The sequence below is a fragment of the Hemicordylus capensis genome, chromosome 5 (genome assembly GCF_027244095.1).
Source record: "Hemicordylus capensis ecotype Gifberg chromosome 5, rHemCap1.1.pri, whole genome shotgun sequence".
Classification (NCBI taxonomy): Eukaryota; Metazoa; Chordata; class Lepidosauria; order Squamata; family Cordylidae; genus Hemicordylus; species Hemicordylus capensis.
In genome coordinates this window covers 149,642,938-149,661,058 of record NC_069661.1, presented here as the reverse complement: position 1 = coordinate 149,661,058, position 18,121 = coordinate 149,642,938, and the positions used below count along the sequence as shown (strand labels likewise).

At 40.5% G+C, this 18,121-nt stretch overlaps 2 protein-coding genes across 8 annotated transcripts in view; one reads left to right on the top strand and one right to left on the bottom strand.

The window, feature by feature from the left end:
• FBXL13 (F-box and leucine rich repeat protein 13) overlaps positions 1–7,310 on the top strand; it is a 176,894-nt gene extending 169,584 nt beyond the window's left edge. For all 6 annotated transcript variants that reach the window (XM_053258482.1, XM_053258478.1, XM_053258477.1 and 3 more), the window contains one exon: positions 6,179–7,310. In XM_053258482.1, the coding sequence (XP_053114457.1) occupies positions 6,179–6,521 (343 nt within the window). In that variant the 3' untranslated portion in view covers positions 6,522–7,310. The remainder of the gene's footprint in view (positions 1–6,178) is intronic.
• The window catches only part of FAM185A (family with sequence similarity 185 member A), a 59,409-nt gene continuing 47,856 nt past the window's right edge, over positions 6,569–18,121 (bottom strand). For both annotated transcript variants that reach the window (XM_053258488.1, XM_053258490.1), the window contains one exon: positions 6,569–8,702. In XM_053258488.1, the coding sequence (XP_053114463.1) occupies positions 8,587–8,702 (116 nt within the window). In that variant the 3' untranslated portion in view covers positions 6,569–8,586. The remainder of the gene's footprint in view (positions 8,703–18,121) is intronic.

Sequence of the window (18,121 nt, the reverse complement as noted above, 5' to 3'; positions counted from 1 at the left end):
AACCCAAAATTAATAATATACAGTCCTCATTATTATCATTATCAGTCTACACTATTAAACTTGATACATAGCCATATTGCAACTGAAAATTAATTTCAGCTACAACAAGATATCTTTACGGATTTTATTTTAAATCTAATCCTATTAGCTATTATACAGAATTTGGCCACGACATGAGCTTGATCGTGATCAGCTAACAACAAATGTAAATAAAACAAATCAAAGTGCCCTAAAAATCTGTCTAAAATAGGGTTAAGTAGCCTAGATTGATAAGCTTGATAAAAGTGACAGTATAAAAATATAAGTTCAAGGGATTCCACTACCCAATCTTCACAAAGGCAGTGAAGTCGCTCCGGATATGGAATATTCTTATATCTTCTCTCTAACACCATTGAGGGAAGAGTATCCAAGTGGGCTAATGTAAACATCCTTTTGTATTTAGGGATTGTAAGAGAATTAAAATGTAAAGACAGGATTACATTGGGAACGTGGAACATAAGAAGCATGAATATGGTAAAGCCTGACACGGTGAAAGATGAAATAAATCAACTACAGATTGACATCTTGGGTATCAGCAAGTTAAAATGAACTGGAATATGACACTTTCAGTCAGAAAGTCATACCACTTACTACTCAGGGCACAAAAAACAAAGAAAGAATGGCGTTGCTTTCAAAGTCAGGAGGGATATAGCAATGACAGTACTTGGGTACAATGCAGTCAGTGACTGACTAATATCAATCAGATTTTGTGGACAACCCTTTAACATGACAGTTTTTCAAGTCTGTGCCCCAACAACTGATGCATAAGAGGAAGTTGATGAGTTTTATGCTCAATTTCAGTCTGAAATTGACACAACATGCAAGCAAGATGTGCTGGTGGTGGTTGGAGACTGGAATACCAAAGTTGGAAATGGTAAAAGGGGAAACACAGTCAGACTGTTTGGAAACAGAAATTAAGCAGGAGAATGACTTATTAGTTTTTGCCAATCCAACGATTTCTTCACTGCTAACACATTCTTCAAACAACCAAAGCGGCACCTATACACATGAACATCACCAGATGGAGTACACAGAAATCAAATTGATTGTATTATTGGTGCAAGGAAGTGGAAGAGCTCAGCTATAACAGCAAAGATGTGGCCGGGGGCCAACTGTGGAACAGATCACGAACTGCTCATGTGCAAGTCCCAAGTCAAGCTAAAGTGGAAAAACAAAGCTATCCAGCTTCCACAATATGATCTTGAGTATGTTCTCCATTTTCAAGGAGAACACTTTGAAGTTCTGAACGTCGTTGAAAGGGAACAAAGGAACTGTGGAATGAAATCAAAGAGGTTGTTAAGGATGAATGTGAAAAGAGACTGCCGATGACCAAGAAATAGAATAAAGCAAAATAGAAGTCAGAACAGACTGTGGACATTACCAAGAAGAAGAGAGAAGCCAAAGTTAAGAAAGTTAAAGACCTCAGCAAGGAACTTAATAGGGAATTTCAGAAAGCTGTTAGAAGAGACAAGGAGCAGTACTACAATGACATCTGTAAAGACTTTGAGGATGGAAATAGACATCGAAAAATAAGTAAAGTTTTCCAAAAGATCTCTGAACTCAGAAGGAGGTTTCAACCTTGAACTGTTATGTTAAGGGATGCCAAAGGACAGATAGTAACTGATTCAGAGAAGTTCAAACAGAGATGGAAGGAGTATACTGAAAATCTGTACAGCAGGGATGTCAACATCCAAGATACTCTAGAAGATATTCCCTACTTGCAAGAACCTCTTGTATGGGAAGATGAAGTTAGATCCGCACTCCGGTCATTACCAAGTCGGAAGGCTACAGGAATTGATGGAATAGCTACAGAAATATGGCAAGCAACAGAAGAAGAATCAGTCAAGTCTCTAACCAAACTATGCCCACAAATCTGGAGAACGACTCAGTGGCAAACAGATTGGAAGAGGTCAGTCTACATACCCATACCAAAGAAAGGAGACTTCACAGATTGCGCAAACCATCGCACAATATCCTTAATTTTACATGCTAGCAAAATAATGTTCAGGATCATCCAACACACATTAGAGCCCTATGTGCAAAGGGAAATGCCAGATGTTCTAGCTGGTTTCAGAAAAGGCCGAGGAACAAGAGACATCATTGCTGATGCACACTGAATAATTGAGAAAGCCAAAGAATACCAACAAGAAATCAATATGTGCTTTATTGAGTACAGAAAAGCCTTCAATTGCATTGACTATGTCAAGTTGTGGAATATCCTTAGGAAAATGGGCATTCCATAACATCTCATTGTTCTCATGAGAAACCTATACACAGGAGAGGAAGCCACAGTTCAGACTGAACTTGGTGAAACAGACTGGTTCCAGATCGGCAAAGGAGACAAGGCTTTATACTTTCTCCATATTTATTCAACTTATATGCTGAACATATATTGAGAGAAGCTGGATTGGAAGAAGATGAGCGTGTTTTTAAAGCTGGAGGAAGAAACATCAATAACCTGCACTATGCTGATGACACCACTCTGATAGCTGAGAATGTGGATGAACTGGAAAGCTGTAGTAATGAAAGTCAAGGAGCACAGTGAAAAAATGGGACTACAACTAAATGTCAAGACTAAACTAATGACATGGGTACAGAAACCAGCCTCAGAATTGATAATGAAGACATTGAGGTAGTGGATAGCTTCTGCCTTTTAGGATCAACCATCAAGAGTAAAGGATCCAGCAGTCAAGAAATATGCCTCAGACTATCACTTGGCAGGATTGCAATGAAGGCCTTGGAAAGGGTATTTAGATGCCGTGATGTGTCCATACTTACAATGATTAGAATTGTTCAGACAATGGTTTTCCCCGTGACACTATATGGATGCAAAAGCTGGACTTTGACGAAGCAAGATAGAAAAAGTATTGACGCTTTTGAACTTTGGTTCTGGAGAAGACTTTTGAGGATACCATGGACAGCCAAGAAAACAAACAAATGGATCATAGAACAAATCAATCCAGAATTTTCACTTGAGGCAAAATGACCAGGCTCAAACTATCATACTTCAGACACGTTATGTGAAAACCCAGCTCCCTTGAGAAGTCCACAATGCTGGTAAAAGTTGAAGGAAAGAGAAGAAGATGACGGGCAGCAAGGTGGATGGACTCAATTATGACAGCAATGAATGTACCAGGGAGAGACCTAAAAGGCCAAGCTGAAGACAAATCATCCTGGAGAGGATCTATCTATGTGGTCACTAAGAGTCGACCCCGACTTGACGGAACTCAATCAATCAGTCAGTCAGTCAGTCACAGTCACTTAGCTCCTCCTGGCACTCGATGTCTAACGTTATCTAATTGAACATTGGTTTTGCAATCTCATAACCCATCCCTAATAAAGACCCCAGAGTAAGGCCGATGTGTTTGATTTCTGTTCAATTAGCAGTTTCCAACCTGACTATAAACTATTCTCAAAAATGCGGGGGGAGCCCTATATGGAATATATTAAGTTTCAACCAAAATTAAATAATTATGATCCAGGCCTTTTTGTCAATTTTGGATAAATCCACTTCAAATAGCAACATTACATTAGAAACACAGCAGGGGATTTGAAGCAATTTCCTCAAGAAATTTGTTTGCACCCTTTCTAGATATTAACTTGAACCAGCTACCTGGCACAGAGCATCTGTGCCCCTAGTTCTTCCTGTCTCTCCCCGCCATCTTGATTTCATTGTCCCCCCTCCCGACCCAGTTTGTTCTTCCTCGGCGGGCAGCCAGCCTGTCTGCCACTTCTCCTCCCTGCCCAGTGGCCGGCCTGGCCACCACTTCTCCCGCCTGGTGGCCAGCTGGCCTGGCTGCCACTTCTCCCTGCCTGCTTGGCCATTCTCCTGGCCAGCAGTTTCTTTCTGCCCATCCCCATTGCTAATTGGCAGCTGCTCTCTCTCTCTCTCTCTCTCTCTCTATATATATATATATATATTCCATAGAGTAATTGAGCCAAAACTTTGTTTCCATAAACCCTTAATGCAGCTGGGACCACCTCTAGCATTTTTTTATTTTTTTTTTAAGGACAAGGTTGCTGTGGCAGACTTTTTAGTGTTAACCACAGACTCCAACTGGGGTTTATGACTACCCTTCACTTGAAAAACTATTCAAGAATACTTAAAGTATTCTACCTTATTGATTTTATGTCCATCAATGATCCAAGCAAATCCCTTATGCAGATTAGAGAACGCCATTATTTTGTTTAACTAGTAGTTTAATTTTAGGGCATCCTATCTGCAGTATACGAATGTGCGTAATGCTCTTCTCAACCCAGTTGGAGATTGTGGTTGAATTACTGCATCGTCTGCAAATAGCAGTACTGGTGGACCTCATTATTAGTGGGAGTTAGATTCTACGCCTACAACTGCAAATAATGAAGCATTACGTCAATTTGGGGGGTTAAATTCCGGAATCTCAGAAAAGGCCTGAAAAATCCCCATAAGACCGGGGGGGGGGAGCTTCGGGGGGAGGAAAGGGGATAGTGCACCACAGTGTGTCTTGGCCATCTCTCTAGCTGACTCCCAGCCCCTCCAGGAATGCATAAAGTACAATATTGTGCAGTAATGTAAGATTCAAAGAATTCTCAGCCTGCAGTTGTCGTCCAGCACATAGCAGCATGAACCCCTGGTCTCATTGGTTGTGAGGGAGCATGAGAAACAGTTCAAGTAAACACCTAAGGTGAGGCTAGTTCTCTCACTCTCACAAAGTTTGTGACAACCATTCAGCACTTTAGAGACATCACAGCGTCAGACAGTTCAAGTAAGCAGGCACTCAAGGGGTGGTTTCCTCACTCTGCAAAGGTCAAGTTCAAGTTCAGAACTTCTGAGGCATAGCGGCATCAGGGACAGGTCAAGTTCAGAACTTCAACAATCCTCCAGACTTCCCTCTCAACCCACTGAGCATGACCATATATGGGGATTGGAGGTTTGTGACAAAAACCATGGATATGTGACACCCGACTGCAAATGGCAAGATCAGGGCATTATTTCTGCAGATATTGGAACCAGATACCAAGGTCCACCTTTACCGAGATACGTTTTGAAGCTAATTTGGCCATATGATGATTCAATTTAATTATACTTTCAACCATTTGAATAATATAAAAATTGAATAATGTTGGGGCCAGGATGTATCCCTGTTTCTCTCCCCGCAGGATTACAATCTCTTAAGAAAGCTGACCATTCAGATTATATCTGACCCTTAAGCAGGAATAAGAAGAAGCAACCTTCGATTTAGCTAAGATGCCTGTAATTTCTTCCAAAGTTTATTCCAAGAAATAAGGTGAAATGCAAAGTAGGATGGCTACATTTCAATGCATAGTAGGATGGCTGCAAAAGCTAGACTGAAACTGGAAAACTTCCTGGAAGGAAATAGGGCTCTGCCAGATTTCATTATGCAAGAGCTCTTTAGCCAAAGACATGGCTGGTTAGTTAAAATCAATATATAAAATTCAGATTCCTGACATCTTGGCATGTTTCTCACAGCTGCCACAGCTTCTAAAGCTTATTCCCCCCCACTCCATTACTACTAACCCTTTCATCTCTCTTCCCTTTGATGTCCAACTCTTCTCTGTTTAGTGCTGTTATCCCTTTCCTTGTAAGCATCATGCCACATGCCCTTAGGCCCTCTGAGCTTTTTCCTTCCAATATCCTCTTTTCTGAACTCAACTTTAATTTTGTTTCTTTTGCTTCCGCCCTCCCCCGCCCCAGTACTCTTCCTGTTTCCTCCATCTATCCTTCCTTTAGGTTCCTCTTTATCTACCCATTGCCTGTTCTGCCTTGCCTTTGGGCCATTTTTTTGCCTTAGTTTTCCTCCCTCCCTGGAACCTCTTTCTATTCAGCTCCCCAAGCTGTTACCGTTTTTGCACACAGTTCCTCCTAGTCTTGAAACAATGTGATGTTTTCTCCATCCAAACTTATCTTTCAAAAGCTGAACCACTTAAAAAAAATTCTTATGGATGACATATTAACTATGAGCATATCCTATGACATAGCAGCCAGTGAGGATGACTGAGGACCACAGAGAGACAGGTGACAAGCAACAGCCAGTTTGTTATATTTTGGATACATTGCTTGCATACTGTATGAGATACTTCTAGAACTGGCATTAATTACATATTGCATGTTTTGTGTGTTGTGTGTTTTTTATTTCAGACAAGCAGTTTTAAAATTTTCACCAAGGCTTCAGAAGTATGAATACAATGATGATGACCCTCCTTTGTGGTTTGGTTATGATAGCAGTGGTCGGTCATTCACTCCAAAGAAACAGAAAAAATCTCGGCTCACAGTAGGCTCTCCAGCAGAAAAAAGCTCAGAACAAAGGAGGCCCTCCATGGTATCTTCTCTAGGAGAAAAAAACCTGGAACTCAGATCCCCTACACTCAATTCTCCAGCAGGAGGAAGCTTTGTACGTAGTATATCCTCCATAATAGACCCTCCACCAGAAAAAAGTTCAGAACACAGACCTGTTACAGTAGACCCTCCAGCTGAAAACTAGAAATGCTTGTTGAGAAACAGAATGTTTAAAAATGTTAAGCATGAAGATTGAAGGCAGAAATTTATTTTTTTATTATTATATTGATATTGGTACATGTTCTTAGCAAAGTGATTGTTTTAAAATTTGAGTGTTATAAGTATTCCTGGCAAATATTGTTACCTCCTTTCCTAATTACAATGTAGGAAAAGTTATACCTGGGGTCAAAAATTCCTCTGTCAAATTGACCTGTTTTTGTCTATCAAAGGTAAGAACTTTTGTGCGTGTCACAATTCTATGTGCAATTACCTGCAATGTAGATTTTAAAGTTAATGTATTCTTCTGAAAACTTTAGCACAAAGTTCTGTCTTGTAGTAAGTGCAGAATTTTCCAGCACAGATAACACAGGCAGTGCTGATCCACCCATGCTGCTGCAGGCTCACAGGGAAACACCAATGGCATGTTTTTCTGCAACAGCACAAATACTTGTGTATTGCACCGATATTCTGAAAGTGCTCATTATATTGGAAACACCTTGCTGATGATCAAGGGATGCTTTTCCGAGTGCATGTGTGCTACTCAAAGTATGCTCTTGGCCTTGCAGGCCTACTTTGTTAGGTACAAAGTGTGTCTCCAGATATACCACAACATTTATACATGCAGTTAAATTTGCAAATGTCAAGTGTGTCTTCTGTTGAGGTAGTTCTGCCCCATGAATTGTTTCTAGACAATTATACAATTTGTGTGCTCCACTTACTGCCCTGTACAGTATACATTCTTCATAGAAAATTAAAAATAAATATTTGCTTATTACATCCGATATCCCATCTTTCTTTCATGATGCTACTCAAGGCAGCATACCTCTGATTTCCAGTCTCCTGTCCAGAAACTGACTAGACCAACTTGTTTAGTTACAGCAAGGTTGCTGCATCAGGTGCCTTCAGACCACACCCTGGGAAATTGAAGTGATAGTCTTGCTGCAGAAGAGGTAACCTTAGTGCTCTCTCTTTACCAAACTTATAAAATTTAAAACATCGCATTGGTCACACATTCTCTCTTTTTGGCGGGGTGGCGGTGGTTTCAGGTTGTGGCAGGTGTAGTTCAGTGTTCCCTCTAACAGAGATTCCCAGATATCGTGGACTACAACTCCCAGAAATCCCAGCTGCAATGGTTTTTGCTTGGGGATTATGGGAGTTATAGTCTACATCATCTGGGAATCCCTGTTAGAGGGAACACTGGTGCAGTTTTAAGAAAAGCCAATGATGAAATAGAAAATAAGTATGTGGAACACACCCAGCCAGACCTCAAGAATACTGCCAAATTTCTGAAACACCAAGAATTCCAAGAGAGATTCAGGTTATACCCCTGATTCTTAGTTACATGTTTAGTGAAATCACATCATACAGTTCTTGTTAGTCTGTACCACTTTACGTTCCAGGGAAAACTCGTATTTGTTTAAAATGCTCGCCCTCATTTTAAAAAAAGTAAAAATGCTGCGTACACAGCACAGGGAAAGGTCCAGACTTGTCGGCCTCCTTAAGATTCTTGAATTCTAGATACATGACACTTTTCCACCTGCACGTCTGACATGGCATAATCTCAGAAGGACTCAGTCTTATGATTTTGCTGAAGATATGGATCTGTTTTTAGTGCTATTGCAATTCTTCCTTCTCTTCAAAATAACAGATCTATGTATATAGGACCAGGATACTCACCGTCTAAAGAACAAGTAAGAAAAAGCCGAACACACAGAGCCTGGACTATTTGTTATCTGAGGAATTTTTAGGCATTGACCCCTTGAGTATAGTGACTTATGGCACATTAATGCCACAGCACCCACACCAATATTGCTTAACCTTCATCTCAGTGAAGCCAAATGTATTTGTATGCATCTACAGAGTTTTTCATTATTCCTAAGCATAGTAGTTTAAAGTCACAAACTAAAGTGTACAGCAGCACATTATGCACACACATTTTGCAAATACTGGTTAAGACCCCGCCATGTTCACTCCAAAGCAGTAACAACATAATTTTACAATAGCCTGTATTTGTTGCTCCTTGGTTTATATATTTAAGGATCATTGCTCCATCATGGAGCCTTCAGTTTCACAGACTGGAACCAGGTTTGACTTTTGAGATGAACTGTGCCATTCTGTGTTTCGGCTTTAATACATTTCTCTTTTTTTCCATTTTCATTCATATGGCCTGAAAAATAAAAATACCTTCAGTTAGTTAATGTTCTGATGCTGGGCCCTTTTCCTATATCATTAAAATGTTCTGCAAAAGGGTTCTCAGTTGAAACAGTGGACAGGATTCAGTCTATGATAGTCAAGACTAAGCACCACTGAAATCAATTAGTTGTTGGTCATTTCAAGAGGACTTAGTCATGACTAACTTAGTATGGCTTCTGCCCAGTCAATACATTTCTAAAAGATATATCCTGCTTTGTGGTTTCTCCCTTTTAAACACCTCACTGATTCATTGCCAGCAGAATAAGTTTTGGGAAGAATGATATACTTTATAGCTAAATATTATGTAGAGTTTAAATCAAGGCTGCTGACACTCTATGATTACAGGAACATTTTCTTGATGCAAATCCCTGTGAAGGCAGAACGCTAAAACAGTGACCAGCATTTCTAACTTGGGACTCAAACAACATCTTGATGAAAGTAAGCAGGGAACTGCTGTAGCACACATGACCTCTTCCTTGCCAGTGGCCAGAGAAGGACCCAACTAGACAGTAGACTAGTGTTCAAAACTGCCCCAATGACTTTTATTTTTTTAAAATAAAAGCTTTGGAAGAAGACAGTGACAAGTGACATGAGGCTTAACCCCTTTCCCATCAGCAATTTTTTCCACTCCAAATTCCCCAAATGGCTTTTTCTCCCATGGGGTTCCAAATGCACATTTCCACCCACGCCCAACACACACACACACAACTTTGCAGGGGAACAAAGGTGGCACCCAAAAGGAAAGCTAATCTGGAATGGGGAAAATGGCCAGCAGAGTTCTGTATTCTATTCAAAGTTTGTAATCTGAACGCCAGTTCTAGCCACTGAATAAATACAATGGAGATCGATCCTGGCACTTTCAATTTCTTCAAGGTAAAGATCCCAAAAAATTCATGACTAGAAGAGAGCAGACAAAGACTTTTCTTACAATTCTACAACAACAGCAGTAGCAGCTTTATTTCAGTACATGACCAGAAACAAAGAAAAAAAGTGGGGGCGGGGAGCAGCAGCAATAACAACAGCAGTATACATGTCTAATATAACTGAAATTAACTAATCAAAATTAACATGAAATAAAAATATCCACTAGTCCATAATCAAATATATCATAACCAACTAATCAGTAATATACAACTTAAACATATACTGTCTAATCTTAAATTGAAGTACAAAATTTTGCAACCTTATAAATTATAAGGTTAAATTTCCAAATAAGTTTCCAAACTTAAACCAGAGATAACCAAGAAGCTTGAGAGCATCCAGGGTATCAGACTATTAGTGGAGCAATAAGTGACCCTTGCAATTCTCTGTAAAGGGGACAGTTCAAAAGAACATGCGCAGTAGCACTAGAGCCACAAAGGCAGTTTTTTTTTCCCCATGAAAAGGAGTTTTCCTATATCTCCCAAGTAATACTGCCGTGGACAAAGCAATACACCTTGCTAAGGTATAGACCTTTCTATGACTGAGAATTAAATTATAAAAAATATGCTCCTAGCATAAGTGTACAGCTTAATCTTCCCAAATTATAGTGTCTGAGGACCAAAGCAATATTGTTTCAACAGTCAACATCACTTATTCTTAGTATGTTGGAACAATCAGAGCATTTGTCTCAGATGGTATCAGTGAACTTTTATCTAGAAAATATTTACATTCCTACATCAGATTGATTGTATGGATATTTGCTTGCAATTAACTCAAAGCAGATCAGTCTCTTTGAGAATTGTTAAAATTTCACTGAATCACTGTCATCTCTGATATATGTGTAGCCTAGCTTAGGTCAACTATTATCTGCCAGGTGAAGAAAAAGATGTGGGTGGGTATGTGTGTGTGGGGGGAATTGACATGCAACTATTCTGATCTACGGGTGTGTGTGTGTGCGGTTCTTAACAGATGAATTTTACATTGTGTTATCCATTGTGTTCTTTAACATATTTATAAGTCTAAGTAAACTTAATGGTGATGTTTTCACTTGTCACAGTTGTTGTGACAAGGGTACTTCCATTGCTTAGAATGAAAGTGAGATACAAAAGACTTTCACTACTTTTGCAGAAAATTGAAAATATTCCATGTGATATTCAGTACAAGAGGTCCTTGATATTCGTGGGGGTACCATTCCCAGCTGCAACCATGGATACAGGAACAGCGAATATCAAGTCGTTGAGGCCTATGGGATTGCGGAAGTTAGGTTCCTGATCGTTGGAAAAATCATCAGAAATCGACCAACTTTGGGGAGAAATGGAGGAACCTCCCTACCATGCTTTGCTGCCCTCAAGTCACGCTATGACCTGGAATGTCCCCAAATCGGCCAGAAACTGACAGTTTTTTCTTTTCTTTTCTTTCTTTTTTTAAAAAAGGAGCCATTCTGAGGCTCCAAAACATAAAATGATGTCTGGAGATGACCTCTGGAGCCATTTCCGGCCACCCCCAACTTGCAGATACAAAAAGTCAACATGCCCCCCCCCATATGCCGTGGTTGGGTGTCTTTTACCCATCTACAGATATGCGAATCCCATGGATATCGAATCCGTGGATATTGAGGCACTCCTGTATGCTATAGAGTTCTGTCACTGTATTATACTTTCCCCATGCCTTTATGAAACTAGGCCTATATTAATGAGAATTATTAGGCTTTTATGAATTAATCATACCTGCCAACACTTCAGAATGAGAAAAAGGGCCTTTTTAAAAAATGGGCATTTTCAGCTTACTTTCCAGTACGCTTATGAGATCACCTGGCATTGTGTGTGTGTGTGTCTGTGTGTGTCTGTCTGTCTGTCCATGCGTGCATGTGCCTCAGCATCAACTTCGCAATGCCTGGACCACTATGAACCAAATTGGCTACAGTTGTAGGGACACATAGGGACACCTCGATGGCATAGTTTGTGGTGATGATGTCATCCACCCAAGTTCAATATGGTGGATGTGTAAACATTTGAGGCATAAATCAACTAACTTGTAAGCCGCCTAACCGATTTGAACCAAATTTGCTACAGCTGTAAGGACACACAGGGATGGTTCGATGGTGTAGTTTGTGATGATGTCATACACCACCATTCAAGATTGCGGCTGCGTGAATGTTTGAGGCACAAGTGGCCTAACTTGTGAACTGTCTAACTGTCTAACCAATTTGAACCAAATTTAGCCCAGTTGTAGGGATAGTGAAAGGAAAGTCAGCAGATTAGTTCTTATTAGAACAATTTGTTATATATTTAAATGGAGCAGTTGGAGGAGGAGGTAGGGTTGGGATTTTGGCAGGTCTCCCTGGGATGCTAGGGATCAGTTTTTTAAAAAATGGTAAAAATGAATTTTTCCCCCAATAAAGGGCTACTTTATTATTATTTTTAAGAACAACATGAAATTTGATTAAGCACAATTAGGTGGTACCAGTTCTTCCCAACAAATGTGTAAAAAACAACAGAACTTAAGAGGCATCAAGGCCTTTCAACAGTCATGCACAACTAATTGTGAACAGCTAGAAGCTCTATTTGGAGATAAGCATCCCCATCTACTTCTAGACAGTTCAAATAGATCCTATTGAGGATCAAATGGTGGATGTGGAAGAGGATCAAGTGGTAGATGTGGAAGTGCACCCCAATGGGTAGCTGCCTCCACATCTGCTGCCACACAGAAACTTGCTTCTACATACACACTTGCCACGTTTAGTATATTAGGAGTCACGGTAACCATTAATGAAACCCAATGTGTCCCCCTCCCATTGATTTTATATACTTCTGTTATATTCAGCATGATTCATTTCCTTTTCTACTCTTAACATTTTAGCTTTCCCTCAGAGACCCATCTCATGTCTCAAATAACTTCTGTTGTAATTCAGCATTTGCTTTCCATTTCTACTCAAGACCTGAGTACTCCAGGGATACTGTGTTTTTTACTTTTCCCTAAATAACACTAATGGTTTGTTTTATGGCTATGGCATGTTGAACATTTTCAGCAATCCCCCCCCCCCCGCACACACACACCAAAACCTATCTAGCAAAAAGGAGTTCACGTAAAAAGTCATTTGAGCATCTATTTTCCTGAAATAAAATGGAAGGTCATTCTATCTGGATTAGTAACTAAGAACATTTATTATGTTTTATTTGTATTTTCAAAGTACTCTTCCAAAGTCTATTTTTAGCACTGAGCACAAGGGCTAAGCAAAGCAGAATTGTATTCAGCAGTTGACCTCAGCAGGACTTCAGCAACGCTTTGTACAGCCAATTAGGAAAAATGTTATGTGAATAAACAGTTTGGTGCCATACCATAAACCAACATGATTTATGGGAAAGCGTTTAATTTAAACATCTTTTCCTCCCCCAGAACTTTTAAAATTGAAATTACTCCTATCCCATGAGTGTGAATTGTTAAATGGTATACTGACCTTGAAGGAGCTAAAGCTAGCTTAGTGGTCCAGGCATATAGTGGTCCAGGTCTATTCAAGGGCAAAATGCCTAGAATCATTTCTTTAATTTACAGAATGTAGAACTTGGAACATTATTCTTACAGTTACTGAATTTGAAATAAATATAGTTCCCCCCCCCCACCCACCCAAGGGTTTAAGATTTGTTCTGCCATTACAGAACCACGATGCAAATGACTCACAGTGTGCAGAACATTTATTAACCTCATGTCAGCTCATTTTATTTTCATACCTGAAAGTCTATTTCATGTTTAAAATTCAACACAATTGTAAGGGCCTGGCTCTCTCTCTCTCAAAATGACATCGTAAATGAAATGTATAAATTTTCAGAGAGGCCTTCTGAGGAATCATACATCAGCTGTAGCAGTTTGTAACCTACACTTGAGTTATTGTTGTTGTTATTATTATGCATTTATATCCTGCTCTTCCTCCAAGAAGCCCAGAGCGGTGTACTACATACTTAGGTTTCTCCTCACAACAACCCTGTGAAGTAGGTTAGGCTGAGAGAGAAGTGACCCAGAACTGGCCCAGAGTTACCCAGCTAGTATCATGGCTGAATGGGGATTTGAACTCGGGTCTCCCCAGTCCTAGTCTCCCCTAACCACTATACCACGCTGGCTCCTTTAGATGCTGCATTGCCATGAACTCCAATGGCTTGTTGTTTTTTTAAAAAACCAGACATGCTTTCCAGAGCCTCCAGAAACATTTAACCAAGTGGAAGACAATAGACAATGGTGAAGACTGAAATCTTTAGCAAACAGAAGTTCAGGTTCTAACATGGTCACTTCAATAACATCAGCACCATCTCTGTAATGGGCTTGAGCTTGATTAACTTTTTCTTGAGGGAGAGGAAGAGTTAAAGAAAGACAGGAAGGTCCACATGGATCTCCTATCCCAATAATGCTCTGATGCATTTGCAATGAGTAAGGAGGGGGCAACATACCTCTATTGAACCCTATACAAATCCTTCCATATTCCGGTACTGGCCCTATGCCAGGATAGATGTCCACAAGACAGATAACAACCACCAATATTTATTATATACTGCTTTTCCAAAGTGGTTTACATAGAGAAATAATAAATAAATAAGATGGCTCCCTGTCCCCAAAGGGCTCACAATCTAAAAAATAAAAAAAACCTAAGATAGACACCAGCAACAGTCACTGGAAGTACTGTGCTGGGGGTGGATAGGGCCAGTTACTCTCCCCTGCTAAGTAAAGAGCATCACCACGTTTAAAAAGTGCCTCTTTATCCAGTTAACAGGGCTCAGAACTATGTCAATCCTTCCATGGGCATGTGTTGCAGCTATGCTCAATGCCTGCCTGTGTGAACACAAATTTGGCACATGGGAGATCTCTGAAAAACATATGTTCAAATTCAGCACAACAGGAAATGGGAGGTCCCTTCACCTCTGGTTGCTATAGATGTATGTTTGAATGCGGGCAACTGGAATTTACAGCAGAAAGGACCCGCCATGAATTTCTGTGGTGCCAGCATTACATATGAACACTGGCACTGCAGTTTCTCCCTCATGGAACTGGAGTTGAGGGAAGAAGCTCCTCCCTCCCTCTGGCTGCCATTGGCTTCTGGGGCTGTCCTTCATTAAAGAAGGAAGCCCCAGCAGCCAGTTTCCCCCTCCTCTCTGCAGTCAGCATAACTGCAGAGGCAGCTCTCCATTTCATCCAAATGTGGACTGGAGGCGTGGAACCATGGGTCCAACAAAATGTGTATGTGCCACTGCCATTTGACAGCCTTAGAATCTGGATAATACCAAAAGCAAGCTCATTCCGTTATCTTAACTGGGGTCAGTCATCCATGCTGTTAGCATGGATTGCCAACTTTAATATCTGCTTTCCATAGCAACAGATCACAGTAGGTATGGTACTAATTCCAGTACCAGCCCTATGGCAGAATACCTGAAATAGACAAGTCAACCAACTGGTAATCTAAATGACACGGCATAATAGTACATTTGTAACATGATTAAAATGAAACTTATTTTGCAAAGAACTGGTTTTACAATATGGCTGAGGTATGCATACTTGATGGGTTTTGAAAAAAATATGAATAGGATGCTAAATATGAGAGAATCTATATTTTAATTTACAGTTACTCCAGTACAGAGATTTATAGGCCAGCATAAGAACTGCTGTAAATTGCTCCATTCCACTTTCTGCCTATTCCAAACACAGCTACTAAGCATGTAATATACCCAGCATGTCTCCATATTCCAAAATGGTTTACATGATATACAATATCTTTGCCCTAGATCTCCTAGGAGAAAGAAAGCAGCATGCCTGGTTAGTTTCTCATACTTGCATCTGGGAAGCCTCTGTGCTAGTCAAATGTCTGCTGCTGCCAGCTTATTTTTAAATTTGCTAACTGCATTTTCCAAAACAAGGTTCTCTACCATATGTCTCTCTTTGCAGATATGGAGGATACAGAATTGTTAGTGGCAATTCAGGCCACCTTTTAAACAAGAGAGGGCCAAGTTGCTTCCTTGCCAACGCTCATTCTTTCTCAGTGACAGAAACGAGATTGTCGCTGTCGCATCTTGCATTGTGTAAACACACCGCAGATGAAGAACTCAGCCCACAACCCTTCAAGTGGAACTAGGGTATAACACTTACAGGAGCTAGTGGTTAATATGGAAACAAAATTGCTTAGCTGGAAAACTTAACATTCATGTGCAGAAATAAAACTGGATGGAAAGTAACTGAGTCAAGTAACCATTAATCAGCACCGACTTTGGCCATAGTTTGATGCTTTGTTATTTCTATGGCATTTAAAAATATTTCCCCCATTGTGTTACTACATCACAATGGATGGATCTGAGTAATCCATATTACTCAAACACCTTCCCCAAAACTACATCAGCTTCATTATATTAGCCATATTCCATAGCTTTAAAGCCACAAATGTATCGGGGAAGAGTCGGCTTGTTTCCAGTTTTTGGTTTATTGCTGATTTTGCTGCTGCCAATAAATAAGGGTTGATTTCTTATATTGTTTCTTAACTTAATCTAACATGCATAGAATAATTACTTCTGGATCTAATGTGGTTGGGGGCAGTGTTCTCTCTAATTTTTTCCAGTGGTGTCACTGTGCTATATACTCATCCTCTACCTGCTCTGCAATGTGGCAGGGGGTGGGGGCAGCCAGAGAAAATGAGAAAGGGTTTGCTGGTTGTGCCAAGGTCTGGCCCAACTGACCACCTTGTTTCTGCTTCTGCACTGGAGCCAGAAAAAGCACAGAGGCAGTTCTGTTGCAAAGGGTACACATGCCACCTGCTGAGCAAACCTGAGGCACTACAGTCCAAGGGTAGGACACCGCCAAAGCTGCCTCTCCCCCTAAATTTGGGACAATTAGCTCTGTCTGAATCATTCCCCCAGCTCCTGTGAAGGGCCCCAGCTCTCTGAAATGTGTCTGGCAGAGAGAGGGAAGAAAGAGAAGCAAAAGGCAGGAACACTTAGGAGCTCCAAGGGACCTTACTTCCCTGTAGACTAGGCAGGACCCTCCCTCTGGAGGAGCAAAAGCCTGCCTCCTGTACAGGAGGGAATGGCCATTCAAAAGGGTCCAGGATGCCCTCCATGGATCCAAAGCAGGAAATTCTTAAAGCTACAACCCTCAGCACACTTCCTAGGGAGCAGGAATGATTGAGCTTGGTGGAACATCTGAGAACTGCACTGCATGTTGCCATGACGTAAAACTACCTTCCAAGTGCTCATGAGGAGCGCAATCTACCTTTAAACCTATTTCAATATATGAAACAGTTCGGAAATCTCTAAAACCTCAATTGTAAGTTATGTTTTTTTATTCACCCAAGGTAAGTATTTCAACATTAAAAGGGATATAGGTAGCCCTTAATATTCGTGGGTTCAATTCTCACAACATCGCCACCAGCCTGTATACCAGTTTCATTATCGCAGGGAGTAGTTCAATCTATTTGCAGTTTTCTACCCCCTGCAATAACTAAGTTTTCCCAACTACTCGCACTGCCTTTTTAAGCCTCCCCATGCACAAGCTAGGAAGTGGAGAGAGAGGCTATTTAAACTTTAAACCTCCTTGCCCATCAGCTGATAGACAGGGAAATTTAAAGTCTAAATGGCCACTCTCCCCACTTCCCAGCTGGCACACAGGGAGGCCTAAAGAGGCGTGTGAGTGGCTGGGACACTTTTAAAATGTCCCAGTCACTGGTGTGGCCTGAGTGCCGGAGTGCTAACTCCATTTTTTAAAATGTTAAACGCTCCAACATCACCGCTTCACAGAACTTCCCGGGAACATAACCCCACAATATTGGAAGGCTTCCTGTATTAACCTGATCAAAGGTATACCTACATAGAAAGGTTTTTTAATATAACCATGCTATCACAGATGCCAGCTATTGCATATAATAATATATATACAAATTAGAATGCATTTTCTCAACAGTAAGGCACAGTTCCACCACTGTGCTGTTTGTTCACGAGAGAAGGATGGATAAGGAAGGGGAAAGTACTTGAAACTTATACACTTGGGCGGTTACTGAGGTTTAATTTCTATTGTATTTTCTGGCAAGTGTGAGGTAGCAACTAGATAACCCTTATTTCTAAAATTGTCTCTCACATAACCAGAGTCTAGATCAGTATTTGGGTTGTGATCTTACTTACTCGTGTTGTCAAAGAGATTTTAAATTAGTAGAACTAAATGCAAATGCAATTAGAAATACAGTCAAGCTCATCATTTGAAAAAGCTTTCTCTGTTACACTTTGCCTTTGTGAGCAGAATGTACACCAATCCTTGGCTTCATAATACAAAGAATTCAGCCGCAGGCCCGGATATGATGATGCAAGATACAGAGCAGTGTTCTTGACACAATGTTAACGGCTCTCTCTGTCCTGTTGTTTGCCAGGAAACAAGTTATTTGACTCTCATAGTTGTTAACAAAATAAGTTATTCCAGAACTCTGCAGATAAGAGTACCAAAAGGAATGTTTGG